This window comes from Pseudophryne corroboree, chromosome 7 (genome assembly GCF_028390025.1).
Source record: "Pseudophryne corroboree isolate aPseCor3 chromosome 7, aPseCor3.hap2, whole genome shotgun sequence".
In the NCBI taxonomy this organism is placed as follows: Eukaryota; Metazoa; Chordata; class Amphibia; order Anura; family Myobatrachidae; genus Pseudophryne; species Pseudophryne corroboree.
Genome location: NC_086450.1, coordinates 253,135,711 through 253,155,693, shown reverse-complemented (window position 1 = coordinate 253,155,693; position 19,983 = coordinate 253,135,711). Strand labels below are relative to the sequence as shown.

At 49.2% G+C, this 19,983-nt stretch overlaps 1 protein-coding gene and 1 pseudogene across 3 annotated transcripts in view; one reads left to right on the top strand and one right to left on the bottom strand.

Moving 5' to 3' along the window:
- The window catches only part of FBXL18 (F-box and leucine rich repeat protein 18), a 328,848-nt gene extending 320,838 nt beyond the window's left edge, over positions 1-8,010 (top strand). For all 3 annotated transcript variants that reach the window (XM_063934098.1, XM_063934099.1, XM_063934097.1), the window contains one exon: positions 7,240-8,010. In XM_063934098.1, coding sequence (XP_063790168.1) covers positions 7,240-7,396 — 157 coding nt within the window. In that variant the 3' untranslated portion in view covers positions 7,397-8,010. The remainder of the gene's footprint in view (positions 1-7,239) is intronic.
- A 10,311-nt stretch (positions 8,011-18,321) lies between these two features.
- Positions 18,322-18,440, bottom strand: LOC134946237 (5S ribosomal RNA; annotated as a pseudogene).
- Between the last annotated feature and the right edge of the window lie 1,543 nt (positions 18,441-19,983).

The following is a 19,983-nucleotide window of genomic DNA, read 5'->3' as shown; positions in this document are numbered from 1 at the left end:
GGGGGAGCTGTGACCGACAATTCCCTGGGTGTGTGTATGTGGGTGTTCAATACCTTTCATAGCCATGTCTAGGGACTCTGTGACATATGCTACTGAGGTGGTTTCCTCTCAAGAGGAATCCTTTTCATGTACACGGAAATGTAATCACACTGCTGAACCAGCGTCTAAACAGTCGCTAGCCGGGGATTGAATCCCCCGGCTAGCGACGGAATCCTCAGGCCAGTGTTTAGAAGTTGCGCAGGAAGGCGCGCCATCTTCGGTGGGCGGAGCTTCTTCTCAGTGCAAACCCAGAAGAGTTCAGCTCCATTTTCCATCTGCAGCTCCCATTACAGGGGGACGGCACCCCTTGCAGGGGGTGCAATTCATGTGGGAGATAATTAGCTATATATGTTTAAATATTGCTGAGGGGCTTACGTCACTGACGATAAGAGAGCCTCGCTAACCTTCCCTGCGTCTAATGTATTAGATGCTGTTTTGTAATATCCTGAGAGGAGGATAGAATGAATGGGGACTTTTGTGTCCAGACTGTCAATTTTACCAGGCCCGGGCTCTGCCGCGTTGAAAGGACCGGCTGATCGCGGGATTGACGCTATGCTCAAATCCATAGACACGGCTTCAGGGGCGATTAACTTACCATTGTCCGTGTATGGATATCTAAAGCTATAGTATAGCTGACACGTTACTTGAGAAATTGATTACAATGGATGAAAGTGACGTTGAATTGTTCTTACGTAACATACAGGATTCTGCAGGACTCCTGGTAGAATCCATGAAGGATCTGGATTCCATGGCTGCGGGGATCTCCTCTATGTCCGTCTCGGCTCGCGGGGGTCTCTGGCTGCGCCAATGGTCTGCGAATGCGGAATCCAGGAAATGTGTGGATGGCCTACCCTATACAGGTCAGGCTCTGTTTGGGGAGGCACTGGATGTGTGGATTGTCACAGCTACCGTGGGTAAGTCTCCTTTTCTCCCCTCAGCTGCACCGGCTACGAAGAAGCCTTTTACTCCCACCACGTCACAGTCCTTCAAACACCTTCTACAGAGGTGGTCGTGCTAAAGCCAAAAAGCCTGCTCCCGCAGGTTCCCAAGACCAGAAGTCCTCAGCATGACGGTGGACCGCACAGCTTGGAGGAAGGTCAGGTGGGAGCAAGACTTTAGCATTTCAGCCATGTCTGCGTGTCGTCTGGCCTGGACCCTTGGATACAAGATATAGTGTCCAGGGGGCACAGGCTGGAGTTTCAAACTCTCCCACCTCACCGATTCTTCAAATCAGGCTTGCCAGCTTTGCCGGCAGACAGAGCAGTAGTTCTGAACGCTATCCGGAAATTGGTAGCATCCAAGGTCATTGTTCCAGTTCCGTCTCATCAGGGGAACAAAGGTTACTATTTGAACCTTTTTGTGGTATCGAAGCCGGATGGTTTGGTAAGGCCAATTCTGAACTTGAAATCTTTGAACCCTTATCTCAGGGAATTCAAATTTAAGATGGAGTCTCTGAGAGCTGTCATCTCCGGACTGATGGAGGGGGAGTTCCTGGTGTCCTGGACATCAAGGATGCTTACCTCCACATTCACATTTGATCGCCGCATCAGGCCTATCTCAGGTTTGCACTGTTAGACGATCACTATCAGTTTCAGGCACTGCCGTTCGGTCTCTCCACGGCACTGAGGGTCTTCACCAAGGTGATGGCAGAGATGATGGTTCTCCTCCGCAAGCAGGGGGTGAACATAATTCTGTATATGGTCGATCTACTGATCAAGGCATCATCCAGGGAGAAGTTGTTAAGATCCATTGCACTCATGACTCGTCTGCTCAAGGAGCATGGTTGGATCCTAAACCTTCCAAAGTCTCATCTGGAGCCGACAAGAAGGCTTGTCTTTCCTGGGGATGATCCTCAACACGGAGGTGCAGAGGGTGTTTCTACCGGTGGAGAAAGCGTTGGTGATTCAAACAATGGTCCGGGATGTCTTGAAGCCTGCCCGGGTATCGGTTCATCAGTGCATCCGCCTTCTGGGGAAGATGGTTGCCTCCTACGAGGCCCTGCAGTACAGAAGGTTTCATGCTCAATCCTTTCAGCTGGTTCTCTTGGACCAGTGGTCGGGATCTCACCTACATATGCACCAGAGGATACGTCTATCACCGAAAGCCTCTGGTGGCTACAACTACCTCACCTTCTGGAGGGCCGAAAGTCTGGAGTTCAGGACTGGATCCTTCTAACCACGGATCCAAGTTTAAGAGATAGGGGAGCAGTCGCTCGGGGGATACCTTCCAAGGAAGGTTGTCTAATCAAGAATCCCTTCTCCCGATAAACATCCTGGAGCTAAGAGCCATATACAATGGCCTTCTTCAAGCAGCATGGGGCAGGATCGGGCTGTTCAGGTGCAGTCGGACAACGTGACCACAGTGGCCTACATAAACCGACGGAGAGCAGGGCTGCAATGTCAGAGGTGATAAGAATCCTCCTCTGGGCAGAAAGGCACGCATTGGCATTGTCTGTTATCTTCATTCCAGGAGTAGACAACTGGGAAGCAGACTTCCTCAGCAGACACGATCTCCATCCAGGAGAGTGGGGCCTCCACCCGGAGGTGTTCGAGGAGGTAACCGGTCGGTGGGGGGTTCCACACACAGAGGAGAAGAAGCTGTGGAGGTACTGTTCCAGGCTGAGAGACCCGCAGGCAGTGGCGGTGGACGCACTGGTAACACTGTGGGTGTTCACGTCAGTGTATGTGTTCCCTCCACTTCCTCTGATTCCAAAAGTTCTTTATCTTATAAAAAGAACAAAGGTTCTGGCAATCCTCATTGCTCCAGATTGGCCAAGGAGGGCTTGGTACGTGGATCTGCTGGATCTTCTGCTGGAAGATCCAAGGCCCTTTCTCTTTGAGCGGATCTTCTACTGCAGATGCCGTTCGCCTATCAAGACTTACCACGGCTACGTTTGACGGCATGGCGGTTGAGCGCCTGATCTTAGCTCGGAAGGGTATTCCGAGCGAGGTTATTCCTACCCTGATACAGGCTAGGAAGGGGGTAATGTCTAAACATTACCATCGAATTTGGAAAAATGTGTGTCTTGGAGTGAATACAAGAAGTGTCCTGCGGTGGAGTTTCAACTTGGACGTTTGCTCCTTTTCCTGCAAGCAGGTGTGGATATGGGCCTGAGATTGGGCTCCATCAAGGTTCAGATCTCAGCTTTATCCATTTTCTTCCAAAAACAATTGGCTGTCCTCCCCGAGGTTCAGACCTTTTTGAAAGGGGTTCTGCCCATCCAGCCTCCCTTTGTGGCACCAACGGCACCCTGGGATCTTGATGTGGTATTACAGTTCCTGCAATCAGATTGGTTTTAGCCTCTACAGGAGGCTGAAATCAAATTTCTCACATGGAAGGCGGTCACTTTGTTGGCCTTGGCTTCTGCTCGACGTGTCGGAATTGGGGGCTTTGTCCTGTAAAAGTCCCTATCTGGTCTTCCATGAAGATAGGGCGGAACTCAGGACTCGTCCTCAGTTCCTTCCTAAGATTGTGTCAGCTTTTCATATCAACCAACCTATTGTGGTGCCAGTGGCCAATGACTCCTCAATTGCTTCAAATGCCTTGGATGTTGTGAGTGCTTTGAAGATTTATGTGAAGAGGACGGCTCGTCATAGAAAATCTGACTCTCTGTTTGTCCTCTCTGATCCCAAGAAAATTGGGTGTCCTGCTTCTAAGCTGTCGATTTCACACAGAATCAGGTTCACCATCCAGCATGCATATTCTACAGCAGGATTGCCGTGTCCAAAATCTGTTAAGGCCCACTCTACTCGTAAGGTGGGCTCTTCCTGGGCGGCTGCCCGGGGTGTCTCGGCTTTACAGCTTTACCGAGCAGCTACTTGGTCTGGGTCTTGGTCGAACACATTTGCTAAATTTTACAGGTTCGATACTTTGGCCTCTGATGACCTCAAGTTTTGTCAAGCAGTTCTGCAGGAGCCTCCGCGCTCTTCCTCACGTTCTGGCAGCTTTGGTACATCCCAATGTACTAATATGGACCCCAGCATCCTCTAGGACGTAAGAGAAATAGGATTTTAATTACCTACCGGTAAATCTTTTTTTCTCGTAGTCTGTAGAGGATGCTGGGCACACGCCCAGCACTTCGTTTTCCTGCTGCGGTTATTTAGTTCAGTACAGCCTGGTTCCTAGGTAAGTTCTGTGTTTTTTTTTACTGTTTCAGCTGTTGCTGAGTTTTCCGGCATGTTGGCCGGATTTGCCTTGTTGTGCGAGCTGGTATGAATCTCGCCACTATCTGTGTATTTCCTTCTCTCGAAGTATGTCGTCTCCTCGGGCACAGTTTCTAGACTGAGTCTGGAAGGAGGGGCATAGAGGGAGGAGCCAGCCCACACTGTTAAACTCTTTAAGTGCCAATGGCTCCTGGTGGACCCGTCTATACCCCAAGGTACTAATATGGCCCCCAGTCCCCTCTACGGACTACGAGAAAAGGATTTACTGGTAGGTAATTAAAATCCTATTTAACATATATGCTAAAATCCTAGCTAACTGTTTTAAACAGATTCTTTCTAGAAAAGAACCACTATGATCAAGTTTGGTTTATTTCTGGACAGGTAGGAAGGATTTTGTAAAAAGATTTTGATCGAAGTAAACTTCTAACGTTGTACACCACATCAGATATGGAAAACATCCAAACTAATATTACGCTTAAATGGCTTTATTAGAAGAGTTTCCCCTGATTTATCACTAAAATAAAATTGGATCTTGGGAAATTGAGGAAATATTTTATATAATGGTTAAACAGGAATAATACAATAAAAGTAACTGATTTCAAACATCTTTTCAGACCTTACAGGTCAAAATATTAGACGCAATTTTTAAGGACTTGACCTTTCCTAAATTTATCTGGAATAGAAAACCTATAGAACGCATGTCTGTACTTAAGAAACCTAGTAATAGAGGAGGCAGACTCCTCCCTGATGCATGACTTTATTAGCTGGCTTCACATCTTACTGTATGTCACACCCAACACTATTGATTGGGTGGATATTGTCAGTAAATATTATTATGTTTTTCTGCATGGGGCCTCTCATGATGGGATGTGAGTAAATTCTAATTTGAATTATACACTGCAGTCACCCACATTACCCCACTCTGGAAAATTCAGAATTTCTTCCAAGGCTTTCATCTCCCCTATTTAAACAATTGATGCATGCTGGAAGAGTAGCTTATGGCCTTAAAATAAATAGTAACTTGGCGACTTTAGATGAGCAATTAAAACATGATTGCAGTGGGTGGGTGGCTGGTAGCGTGCTGGACGGCCATGCCCTGCGATGGGCAGCTCCCCAGCATGCGATTGAAAGTGATGCAGATTCTGCTAAAAAGTTGGATCTGCAATTCTTACTAAATAAGGTCCTAAATTCAAACTTCACACTCCCTCACCCAATCCTCTACTATTTACATATCTGACATTCTATCCCTTCACACTTTCATCTGCTCACTGTGCTCCACAAATTAATGCCTCTCCTCCCAACTGGTTACTTCCACCAAGCTCTTTGCCATGCTGCTCCCTGCCACTGGAACGCTCTATCTGTCAGACTTTCCTCTCTACAAAACTTTAAACGGGTTCTCAAGACACTTTATCAAAACCTTCCAGCTTTCATCCTAAGCCACTGCTTCATCCTCGTTATTCAGTGTATCCCCCCTGTATAACACCCTGGTCTGTCTGTAACTCCCCTTTAGATTGTAAACACTTGTGAGCAGGGCTTTCTTTCATCATGTGCTTTTCCTTCCCTCACCTATACCATAATTTCTTTTTTACTGCACCAGACCTTTTGGATTTTGCATCCCTGCTTATTTGAGTATTATGATTGTTTCTGTATATATAATTTGTAAGGCACTGTGAACCCCTTGTGGATTGAAATAATAATTAGAACGAGATTACACTGAGTCTGCCTGTATGTTTAAAGCAGCAATCATATAAAAGGCAAAGCCAAGTTCGTTTTGGTTGTTTATATGGTTGTTGCTTTAAAAATGTGGGCAAACTTTACAAAATCTTACCAGAGCTTACTTCTCTCACAGGTTTATATTACACAAGCCCCAATGTGTTTCTTGTTGAAAAATGGTTAGTGTTCATTTCCATGTTGAGTTATCTCAATAAGTACAATGCTCAAGAAAAATACTTCTTGGGCGTTAAGTGTTTGATTCTAATTTATTCTTTTTTAAATAAGCATCTATGATTCAAAAGACCTTATGTGTGAAACAATACTTTATCTTTTTGTCGTTGCAAAGTTAAGTAATTGATACCCGGTGTGTACTTTTGTTCAGTTAACCTGATTTAAGGATGATTGTTTGGCATCCGTTAACACATAAGAAATTTCAGAAGGATCATTTCAGTATGCACTGGCAAGATATAAGTGAAACTCTATTTTATATGCTAATAAATTCTTTGTGAATAGCATTTTACTATTGAAGATTTCTGATATTTGAGTTACTGTGTTTCTGAGAACATAAGACACTTTAAGCCACAAAATTGTCTTAAACGTTGCCTGAATTTTATTGGGTGAATATACAAATTTTGCCCGCTTTACACACTGGACCTTGCTTCATTGACTGATGCTTACCATCACTGGATTGAAGGTTGAAGATTTTTAGGAATACCATTTTGCACCATGTAAGCCAGCTTGAATCTGTTCAAGTGACCAAGTAGGTATTTGTATAAACAGCCTTCTAAAGCACACTGGCCTATGAGAAGGGAAAGGCCATAAAAATTCCGCCTCGTACCAAGTATAATTTAAGCAGATTCCATGATTGTTACCACATAACTCAAGGAAATGATTCCAGAGGTGAGAGACCATCAATAATCAAGCAAGTTTTCTGATGGAACTCAGAGTTGAGACAGAGCCTAAACCTAAAATCCTATAAAAGTGTTCAGTTACATATTGTTTAGGACTCTGTCTATTAATACTTACCCCCGCCTGGTCTAGGTTTCCAAATGTAGTGTGCATACAGGAGAAAATAGGACAGCTCACTCTTTCACTAGTTGACAAATGACTAGCCTGTTGAGTGGAAAGACTATCCTTGCTGCTTCCAGCCCATGTATCAGGTAGCTGAGCATATCTCTAGTGACTTTTCCTTACGTTGCACTGAGATGAGCAGCAATAGAGAGTTTTTAATAAATAGATATCTAGTTCTAAATTAAAAGTTCACTCGCTGTGTACAGTGTAAATTTGTGAAAGAGAAAATGTTAATTCTTTTCTACTTTTCCAGGTTCTCCTTGAAACGTCCAGCACTAAATGTTGTAATATTCCCCTTACTGCATGAGAACTTGGCAGAGGTGATCCGAGATGTACCCATGATGCATTTGGATGAAATAACTTTATTTAAAAGTAGAGTGGCAGAAGAGCCCCCAAAACTGTGGCACTAGTATTGTAACAGAAAGGAAACAGCATAGACAAGCAATTCACCAATTCTTTGTGCTGTACAATACAGGACTAATGATATATATGTGACCTGTAATAAAATGGCTACAAGTACATGTTTTTTTTTTTTTTTTTTTTTTGGGTGGGTGGGGGAGGTGTTATCATTTTTTTTTCTTTTTGTTCTGTGGTTTGCTCCTAATTGGAATGTGCATTTCTAATATCATTGGGTTTTGGTATGCTATTTCGCTTAGAAAATCACAATGTCTGCAATCATTACATAGACACCATGATGTCGACATGTTCAGAATGTCAGCAACTACAATGTCAACAGGTACATAATGTTGACATCCAATTTTAGGCTTAAATCCAAACTGTAAAATTTCTATTGCAGACAGTTCAACACTTCATATGCAGATATGTTAGCTGTGTTGACATTTTCAAAGTCAACATTTTAACCATGTTGTCATGAAAGTCTACACTGATTGTTGACATGATTACATCCCCTTTCCTTGAATGTGCATGGTCCTCCAAATAATTAAGTTTGTGTTTTATATATTTTGTTTGCTCTATATTTGGAGTGTTATCGATTCAATCTTTATTAAAGCAAAATCTTGCTCAATTTTTTTGGAAGTGTAGTCTAAGAAATTACTATGCATGTGTGGCTCCCTGCCATGTCTTTACTCCGCGTTGTCTGCTGTGGACGTGCCTCTGAGTGTCCTGTTAGAACAGGAGGCCCCATGAGATCTGAGTGAACCATGAACAGCCAGCCAAGATGGCTGCCTCACCTTTTGCATGCTCCTGATCATCTCCATAAAACAGCTTAAATGCACCACAACTGACCTATGAATCATCTTAAATATCCAAGGAATTACCTTTAACTTGTACTACTCTACGCGGACATCTCATCAAACCAACGGATTGCATTCCTGCGCTGCGATACACACTGAATTGAAATCTCTGCATCTCTCCACTGAGAAGTCCTTCAGTTTGAAGTCTACTGTACTCTGCATTGGACATCCCAGACAAGGTACTGTGGACTACAACCTATATCTTTGGCTCCATCCAGCCCCTCACGTAGACATCATTCACCTCTGTTCTCTGAGCAACAAATATCTCTGACTTCTTGCATTAATCAACTAATATACAGTATATTCAGGCTCTGAATTGCTGAAGGGTCTCTGTTCATTTCAAATTGCAGGATCACAGCCATTCCCCAGGACACATGTTGTCACTACCCCCACAAGAAATCTTCACACCTACACAATAGGAATTGGATTCTAACACCTTTGCACAAGCCTACTTTGTCCTGGAACAATTGCCAAAATCAGCAACAGAAAAAGCAGTTATTTTATTTATCACTTGTTTCAAATATACCCATTGGATTAAAGAGCAGCAATAGGTTATAGCAAAAATGATTATAGCGATTACAATCCAAGATGGCATCGCAGATGGCTGCCTCTGAGCTATGCAGCTCAGCCAAAATACCTGTTTCCCTTTGTTTTTCCCTGCCCTTGTCTACCCCACTGGTGACTAAATACAGCAGGGAATCCCTCCTGAGTGGAGTGCTCCCACGGTGCTTACCCCACGTTCGGGCCTGTTGGTGGGTGGATTAGCGGCCCTTGCTGCCCTGTGTGGCAGGGATGCAGACGCCGTGGACACCAGAGTGGATGACAGAGCGGCTGCAGCCCAGGCAGTGACTGGCGGGCGGATCGTCGGCCCCGGAAAGAGAATGACCGAGGCGCTCATGTCTGCCCTAGTAGAAGGACCTGGGCTCAGAGGAGAGGCTGTCGCGCAGGCGCCCTAGTGAGGTGGCGGTGGTGAAGGCACCGGTCTGCACTCCCTGTGATCCTGCTCTTGAATGTGCGCTCACTGGCAAACAAGTTCGATGAACTGTCCCTCCTGGACAGTGCAGGGTCAGGCAATATGGGGTCCTCCTTTATGGAGACATAGCTGGACGACCATATTGCGGACGACCTGATGTCTCTGCCGGGCGTCGGTCTCTTGAGGGCCAATCGCTCTAAGGTTCTCTCAGGAAAAACAAAGGGTGTTGGCATCTGCTTCTACGTCAACTACAATCCCTTCTATTTCCCCCGGGAATTTGCTTCAATTGTCCTTGTCGGAGTGTACATCCCCCTTGCCTGCACGAACGAAGCCCTGCACCACCTGGCCATATGCATATCCGGCATAGAACAAAAACACTCAGACTCTCTGCTTCTAGTGCTGGGTGACTTCAACAGAACTAACCTGAGCAAGGAGCTACCGAAGTACAAACAACAAATCACGTGTCCCACTAGGGAAGGGCACACCCTTGACCACTGCTACACTACCCTCAAGTCTGCCTTCCGGTCTATCCCGCGTGCTGCACTTGGCCTATGTGACCACTGCCTCGTCCACCTATTCCCTACCTATACAAAGAAACTGACAGCAGTTAAGCCTGTCATCAAAAATGTTAAGAAATGGACCAACAACGCTAAGATGAAGCTCCAGGCCTGCTTCGACTGCACGGATAGGGGGGGGTCTTCGAAGCCTCGGCGACCGACCTGACAGACATTGTCACATCCTACATCAGCTACTGTGAGGATGTGTGTAGCTTCCAAGACTTACCGCATTTACAGCAACAACAAGCCCTGGTTCAACGCCCTTCTCAGACCTAGCAGACGAGCTGAACCACTTTTATTGCAGGTTCGCAAAAGAAGTCCCCTGCTACCTAAACAATCACCTCTACGATGCCCCGAACACAGACAGCCAACTCCAGGCACTGCAAGTCGCCTAAGAATAGTTAGAGGCACTGTTCAAAAGAGCTAAACCCAGGAAAGCTCCGGGTCCTGACAGAGTGTCCCCTTTTTCTGTCCTGAGAGCATGTGCGGGTCAACTCGCCCCCATATTTACCAAGATCTTCAACAAATCACTGGGGCTACAGAAAGTCCCTTCCTGCCTCAAAAGGTCTGTCGTCTCGGTCCCCAAAAATCCTCTATCACGAACCTGAACGACTGCAGGCCAATAGCACTGACGTCTGTGGTCATGAAAATGTTGGAGCATCTGGTTTTGAATCACCTGAAAACTGTATTTGGTCCCCAACTAGATCCCCTACAGTTCACCTATTGATCAAATCACTGTGTCGAGGATGCAGTCCGCCTGGGCCTGCACTACATTCTTCAGCACCTAGACATTCCCGGTACCTACACAAGGATCCTGTTTGTCCTTCAATACAATCGGCCCCAGCATCCTCCACCCCAAATTACTTCGACTAGGGGTTCCTGAAGCTACCTGTTCCTGGATCGTAGACTTCCAGACAGATAGGTCACAAGTGGTGAAAGTGGGGGAATTCACCTCTCAAGCACGGTCCATTAGTACAGGGGCCTCTCAGGGCTGTGTCCTTTCACCCCTGTTCTTCTCCCTGTACACAAATGACTGCACCTCAGAGGCACAATCAGTAAAGATCATCATATTCGCCGAAGACATCACTGTCATTGGCCTCATCAAGGACGGGGACGAATCAGCCTATAGACGGGAAGTAGACCAGTTGGCCCAGTGGTGCAGCCACAACAACCTTGAGTTCAACCCCCTCAAAACTGTCGAGATGATAGACTTCAGGAAGAAGTCAACTAGTGCACCTCCGCTAACGATTGCTGACAGTGTGGTATCGCTAGTGGACTCTTTCAAGTTCCTGGGGACCACAATCTCCCGGGACCTTAAATTGGGATCCAACGCTGACACCACTGACGGGAAAGCGCAGCAGAAGTTGTGCTTCCTCAGGCAACTAAGGAAGTTCAACATCCCACAGAAGCTTCTGCTCCTCTTCTACTCCGCGATTGTGGAGTTGGAACTGTGCTCCTCGATACTGGTATGGTACGGCTCTGCCAGTGCGAGGTACAGATGCAGGCTCCAAAAGGTGGTCAGAACCATAGAGAAGATCATCGGGGCCGACCTTCCCTCAATCCAGGACCTGTACCTGTCCAAAACTAAAAAGCGGGCAAGGAAGATAGTAAAAGACCAGCTACACCCCGGCCACAGTATGTTTAACTTGCTTCCTTCGGGCAGGCGTAACAGGGCCTTCCCCGCCGGGTTCACCAGAAGCCTCAAAAGTTTCTTTCCCTAAGTGGTCCGCCTGCTGACCTCCTGAACATTGACTAGACGTACATGTAACTCACTTGTGTCCCTATGGTACACCTATCTGTCTGACTTTACTTACCGCTGAACCCTCCCCACACACACACACACCTGCTTATCTGGCTGTTGTATAGCAAACCGGAGACAAATTCCTAGTTTGCCCAAGTAAACCTGGCTAATGAAGCTGATTCTGATCTACCGTTACACTATGCCACCACAGTTTACTATATTAAGCAATCTGCCATTGACAGCACTGGGCTTATAGCTCTTACAGAGAGTAAGTACCTGGAGCAATACAAAATGCAGCATAACCCTGATTACATCAATAAATAGTTAACAAAACATTTTATATGTGGTCTACTTTTATTCCTTTCCCATTGGAAGGTAAAAATAAAGATGGATAAATGAAAAGACACTAAGGGCAGAGCCTTGTTTTATTGCTGATTAGTGAATATGATACATGCCCTTCATACAAAGGATACCTTCACCCTATTCTCCACATGGTCTAGACCAGCGATCGCCAACCCATCGCTCGCTCGACCCATGCTGGCTGCCGCCGCTACCCAACTTTACGAGGGAGCCTGCAATTGACTCCCCCCAGCCGGTCCTTAGCACTCCTCATACTTTACCTCTAGCGTCTGTCATGCATCACAGCACTATAGATACCCAGAAGTGCTGGGAGCACTCAGCGCTTCTGCTCCTGGCACTTCCATAGTACATGCAGCCTGCGGCTGAGCGACTGACTGGCATGCAGGCTGCAGAGAAGAGGAGGCGGGATCCTCACTTGCCGCATGTGGAACCCTGGTTCGTTGCTACGTGCTCAGAGCAGGGATGTGCAGAGCTGACCTTGTCCTCCTTCAGTAATGTATGACACAGCCTGACTTTGCCAGCAACAGAAGAAATGTAAGACGGGCGGTGTTGAATATTTTTTTGATTATCATTTAAATGTTAACATAAGGCTATGGGACATATACTGTACACACAATATGTATGTGTATACAGTGTGCGTGTGTGTGTGTGTGTGTGTGTGTGTGTGTGTGTGTGTGTGTGTATATATGCATATGTGTGTATGTACTGTGTGTGTGTATTTTTTATCAATTCAATTTGAAGTTAAGTCTCTGGGTTATATATATATATATATACATACATACATACATATACAGATGCAGTCCACTGGTGTAGAATAACCAAATAATTCCCCCAGACAGGGACCAGGCGGCACTCCACGGATTTTTGAAAACAGCAGCTTATTTATTTAAAGTGCAAAAAAGTGCATCATAGTGAGCATATTACCGACGTTTCAACGCCCATATGCGTTTTTTTCAAGGTGCTCAGACTAGTGTAGTTAACACTGTTTTGTGTTTACTACACTAGTCTGAGCACCTTGAAAAAAACGCCTATGGGCGTTGAAACGTCGGTATTATGCTCACTATGATGCACTTTTTTGCACTTTAAATAAATAAGCTGCTGTTTTCAAAAATCCGTGGAGTGCCGCCTGGTCCCTGTCTGGGGGAATTATTTGGTTATTCTACACCAGTGGACTGCATCTGTATATACATTCATGGGATGGCACCCCGGTGGCTGCTATATTAGTGAGTGCCTGCTACATCCTTCTTGCTATATATATATATATATATATATATATATATATATATATATATATATATATATATATATATATATATATATATATATATAATATGTAATAGTAATATGGGATAAGGGTACAAATAACCAATGGTGTCGATCTGGATGGGGAATATGTTTTATAATTGTCAGATATGTGTAGTTTCTGGATGAAAATTATAAGAATTTTATTTAGTGCTAACAGTTTTTTAAAAAGAATTCAAAAAAATATATTCATTTTGTACTTTTATATACATCACTTCCGGTGGCAGAAGTTGCTTCCGCGCATGTGCATAGTGCATGTCCTTCTTCCCAGGGTCCTTTGTGCCTCCTATCGTCTGGGCGGACCCGGAAGCGTTGCGTCGCTGGAGCGCATCATGTGGTCTGTGATGCGTCTTCTCCCTTGCTGATCCAATGTTTGCCATGGCAACCAGTGTGCGGCGCGTCTGTTTCAGCGTTGTCATGACTGCCATTGTACACAGGTGTTTGGTGGTATCTCAGCGCATAGTAAAAGTGAAAAGAGAAGTTTTTTACGTAACCTATATGATTCCTAAAATAGATTAATTCAACAGACTCTTTCATTTAAAACGGGAATATAATAATGGGATGTTTTTAACCCTGAGTACTTGGACAATATACTAACAGCTGGTAGTTATATAACTATAATGTAAATAAAGTTTTCTTAAAAACAAATAGTAAAATGGTTTTTATTGTTCTTTGACCTTAAAACTCCTCCAGGGATTATTCTGCTTCATAAATTGCCGGTGCACTGGCACCTATTATTATAGCTCAGACTCCTATAAGTGATTCTGTGGTACATAAAGTTAAAGATGAACCCTAAGTGGTGCAGACCTAATTTAAAATATATATATATATATATATATATATAATCAAGAGACTAGTTTATAAGTGATTCAATGTGCTTATATATTTCATAAAGTATATGACCTACTAGTGAGTGATATTAATGGTGACTGCAAGTATTGCAGAGTACAATTAGGAAATAACAGAGCAAAATGTAAGTTGCTCAAATCAATTAGGAAGTACAATTCAGGTGCATGAAAGGGAGGGGGTAGTCTGGCTAGAAATACATTGGGGATAAACCCCTGGTGTCCCCCAGCACACCGAGCTGTACCTGTACCAAGACATGAAAGACTATATATATATATATATATATATATATATATATATATATACATATAATAGAAATCCAGAGGTCTTAGTTACATACAGTTTGCAAACGTATGATAAGCCACCAGGCCCCGACAAGGCTCCTCTGATGCTGGTGGTCCCTAACACTAGGTCTGGGCCCGGGGTGCAGGACCCCACAAACCGGCAAAGGTCAGCTACCCCAGGGCAGCACAACGCGAGAAGGTAAAGTGTTAGTATGTGTTAATAAAAGGAAAACAAAATCTATATACAAAAATTAATATACTAGTGAGAGTGTAATTAAAAGACCAGAAGGATTAATAAATGTGTTAAGGGGGTGCTAAATAAGATCTCGCAGTGTGCTACCCCAGAGCAGCCCAGCCCCACCAATCCAGGGGGAACCGCACCCCAGACCCACCCCAGGTACTAATAATAATAATAACAACCCTTCCGGGTAATATAACATAATGCCACATGATAATGGCATCTGAGCAAATGTATCCGAATTGAGAACTAACTAAGACCTCTGGATTTCTATTATATCTCCTATATATTTGCCCAAGTCTGTGACTCTGTGCTGGCCGTAACGCTGGGCGGAGTCACAGGCACAGATCTGGCCAGGAACAGTCCCCTCCCTCTCTCCGCCCAGTCCCCTCCCGATCTCCGCCCAGTCCCCTGTCTCCCTTCTCCCCGTACTGCCCCTGGTGAGTGGTGACACCGCAGCCGCTGACTGTGAGCGGAACTCACATTACCCGCCTCACAGTCTTGCGGCTGCCACTGAGTCAGGGAGACATGCTGAACAGTGACTCGCCCCCCCCCCTCCTTCCCGCCCGCGGCAACCACCCGCATCTGCCCCCCTCCTGCGGCACCAACACCCGCAGCACTCCCGCCCAGAGTCTTCACTTTTCTAACACCCGCTGCGGTCGCGGGCTAAAAGGGGCGTGACTTCGCGGAAGGGGGCGTGGCTTCGTGTCCCGACCCCCGTTTTCGGCACGTTGTGGTTCGGGGGACACTGCTGAATCTGCAGTGCTGGCTTCTGCCATGTGACAGGAGCCGGCACTTTGGTGTCACCCCTCAGAGGGTAACACCCGGGTGCGGGTAGCACTCCCCGCACCCACGTTGTGGTGCCACTGCTCCTGCCCCCTCCCCCACCCGTAGCACAAACACCCACCATCTCCACCCACCACCCGCGGCACTCCCGTCCCCTCCCCCACCCAGAGCACAAACACCCACGCAACGCACCCGCGGAACTCCCTCCCCCACCCGTAGCACCAACACCCGCGGTAACCAACCGCATTCGCCCCCCACCCGCTGCACTCCCACCCTCTCCCCCACCCGCAGCACCAACACCCGCGCCACCTACCCGCAGCACCCACCGCATCCACCCACCACCCGTGGCACTCCACCCCCTCCACCACCCGCAGCACCAACACCCGCGGCATCCACCCATCACCCGTGGCACTCCCCCACCCGCTGCACCAACACGAGCACCACCCGTGGCACTCACGTCCCCTCCCCCACCCAGAGCACAAACACCCGCGCCACCCACCCGCGGAACTCCCGCCCCCTCCCCAACCCGTAGCACCAACACCCGCGGCAACCAACCGCATTCGCCCCCCACCCGCGGCACTCCCACCCTCTCCCCCACCCGCAGCACCAACACCCGCGGCACCCACCGCATCCACCCACCACCCGTGGCACTCCCCCACCCGCAGCACCAACACCCGCAGCACCCACCACCCGTGGCACTCCCCCCCCTCCCCCACCCGCTGCACCAACACCCACACCACCCGCAGCACTCCCGTCCCCTCCCCCACCCAGAGCACAAACACCCGGGCCACCCACCCGCAGAACTCCCGCCCCCACCCGTAGCACCAACACCCGCGGTAACCAACCGCATTCGCCCCCACCCGCTGCACTCCCACCCTCTCCCCCACCCGCAGCACCAACACCCGCGCCACCTACCCGCAGCACCCACCGCATCCACCCACCACCCGTGGCACTCCACCCCCTCCCCCACCCGCAGCACCAACACCCGCAGCACCCACCGTATCCACCCACCACCCGTGGCACTCCCCCCCCCCTCCCCCACCCGCTGCACCAACACGCGCACCACCCGCGGCACTCCCGTCCCCTCCCCCACCCAGAGCACAAACACCCGCGCCACCCACCCGCGGAACTCCCGCCCACTCCCCCAACCCGTATCACCAACACCCGCGGCAACCAACCGCATTCGCCCCCCACCCGCGGCACTCCCACCCGCAGCACCAACACCCGCGGCACCCACTGCATCCACCCACCACCCGTGGCACTCCACACCCACCCGCAGCACCAACACCCGCGGCACCCACCTGCCCCTCTCCCCCACCGCAGCACCAACACCCGCACCACCTACCCGCGGCACTCACCGCATCCACCCACCACCCGTGGCACTCCACCCCCTCCCCCACCCGCAGCACCAACACCCGCACCACCCGTGGCACTCTGCCCCCTCCCCCACCCACAGCACCAACACCCGCGGTAACCAACTGCATTCGCCCCCCACCCGCGGCACTCCCACCCTCTCCCCCACCCGCAGCACCAACACCCGCGCCACCTACCCACGGCACCCACCGCATCCACCCACCACCCGTGGCACTCCACCCCCTCCCCCACCCGCAGCACCAACACCTGCGGCACCCACCGCATACACTCACCACTCGTGGCACCCTCCCCCACCCGCTGCACCAACACCCGCGGCACTCCCGTCCCCTCCCCCACCTAGAGCACAAACACCCGCGTCACCCACCCGCGGAACTCCCGCCCCCAATTCGTAGCACCAACACCCGCGGTAACCAACCGCATTCGCCCCCCACCCGCTGCACTCCCACCCTCTCCCCCACCCGCAGCACCAACACCCGCGCCACCTACCCGCAGCACCCACCGCATCCACCCACCACCCGTGGCACTCCACCACCCGCAGCACAAACATCCGCGGCACCCACCGCATCCACCCACCACCCGTGGCACTCCACCCCCTCCCCCACCCGCAGCACCAACACCCGCGGCACCCACCGCATCCACCCACCACCCATGGCACCCCCCCCTCCCCCACCCGCTGCACCAACACTCGCTGCATTCCCGTCCCCTCCCCCACCCAGAGCACAAACACCCGCGCCATCCACCCGCGGAACTCCCGCCCCCAACCCGTAGCACCAACACCCGCGGTAACCAACCGCATTCGCCCCCACCCGCTGCACTCCCACCCTCTCCCCCACCCGCAGCACCAACACCCGCGCCACCTACCCGCAGCACCCACCGCATCCACCCACCACCCGTGGCACTCCACCCCCTCCACCACCCGCAGCACCAACACCCGCGGCACCCACCGCATCCACCCACCACCCGTGGCACTCCCCCCCCCCTCCCCCACCCGCTGCACCAACACGCGCACCACCCGCGGCACTCCCGTCCCCTCCCCCACCCAGAGCACAAACACCTGCGCCACCCACCCGCGGAACTCCCGCCCCCTCCCCCAACCTGTAGCACCAACACAAGCGGCAACCAACCGCATTCGCACCCCACCCGCGGCACTCCCACCCTCTCCCCCACCTGCAGCACCCACCACCCGTGGCACTCCACCCCCTCCCCCACCCGCCCCTGCAACCATAGCACCCTCACACCCACCCACCCCCAACCGCACCACCCTGGCTAACTGCCCCCTCCCCCACCCGCGGCAAAGCCGTGCAGAGGTTAACGGGGCGAAGCCCCTAACGACGGTGTGAAGAGCGCCCGTAGGGCGCGATGAATCGCCTAGTGTGTGTGTATATATATATAGTCTTTCATGTCTTGGTACAGGTACAGCTCGGTGTGCTGGGGGACACCAGGGGTTTATCCCCAATGTATTTCCAATTAGGAAATAATAAATAAATATATTATGTGGTGAACATAATGGTACCGTATAAGCCATTACGTTATAGTGTCTAAATGTGTCATATCCTTTATATTGTGCTAAAGCTCAATAAAGTGACTAGATCAGTGTTATTAATCCATTATTCCTTAGTATTCAGTACAGTACCTAATCTTCACAGGGAGTCACCCCTCCTAGTACTAGTCAGGCCCAACACTGCTTGGCTTCCAAGGTCGGCCGAGATTGGGCATTCTCAGTGTGGTTAGACTGTATTCACTTAAGAAACAATAAATAGAGAGTACCGTTGGCCAGCAGGGGAAGAGGATCTGCCCTGGAGCTGTTCTGCATGGCGTTGGCTATTTTATAGCCTCCCACTGCTGCTGGCCCATACCTATTGCCCTCTGTGACTCCCTGCCCGCTATTGGGGACGCCTTTCCGGGAGCTGGTGGCCGCTTGCGGAGCTCCGCAGCCTCACGGCCTACACTACCTTCATGGGCCTGGACTTCGAGTGTGCCCACGACCCGCCGCGGACTTCCTGGGTAGCGGAGCGGAAGTACTCGCTTTGCCCGCGGCTGATCCACCCGCTCGCACTGCCCCCCGGAACGCGGCCATTGACCTGCTAGGTGCCTCCCTGACTGCACCAAGACGCTAGAAGCTTTCATCAGGCTGCACCATAACTCCCCATACACCTGGCGGCCATCTTGGAGACTGAGAGCTGGTAAGCTGGGGGCGCCCTGCAGCAGGCAGCCAGCTGTGGTCACTGGCAGGTCCGTGATCCTTGCTGGCTGTCCTCCTTGGCCAGATTGGAACCTGCTGAATGGGACCTGAGCCCTCATAACCCCCTCTAATTATATCTACATCTTTTGCATTTGTTTTTTGGAGAAATTAACTTTATTCACATTGCATCTAATATCTCATTTCATTCACTGAACTCCCTCTGCTGGAGGAACATTATATTGCGACTCATATTATATATCTTAAGCTATCTATTGCCACACTCACTGTTGTGTCTGTCCCTCTATACTGATGATGGACAAATTTGTGGCCAAGTCGTCGCGGGGCACCCGTAACAACCAGTCGGGTAGAGGACAAGGCCGTAACAACTCCCCGGTTGATAGCCCTTCTTCACCCCCATTGGGTTCACATTCTAGCCCCCGAGACCAACCTGTGCCATTTCCACAATGGATAATGCAAAATCATGCACAACGAATGAGATAACGGATATCCTGTCTGCGTTACTAGACCTAAAATTGGCTCCTTTAAAGGACTCGCTTGACTCCGCTCTCAGTCAATTGAACCAACATGCTCAGCGACTTTCCGAGGCAGAACAGAGAATATCCGATTTAGAAGATGATCTTACGACGGCTAAGACGGCTCTTTCTGACCAAGAAAAATTTGATGCATCTATTCAGGATAAGCTTGAGGACCTTGAAAACCAAAATAGGATAAATAATGTGCGCCTCATCGGCCTACCGGAGTCTGTGAAACCTTGTGACCTCATGACGCTCGTCTCTCAATGGCTGTCTATGGAGCTGGGCTGCGTTTCAGATTCTGTATCCATAGTAATTGAACGTGTACACCGTATTGGCCCTGAATGGCAATCCACAAGAGACAGGCCCCGACCCGTCATTATGGGAGTCCTCAACTACGCGGACAAGGTCATGATATTAGACGCCTACAGAAAATGTGCCGACTTGAGATACCAGTATGCTAAATTGCTACTTTTTCAGGACTTTTCTTATATGGTTGCTCCCAAACTGAGAGAATTCTCGCCTATCTGCAAGAGTATTTTTGAAATGGGCCACCGTTTTGCACTTC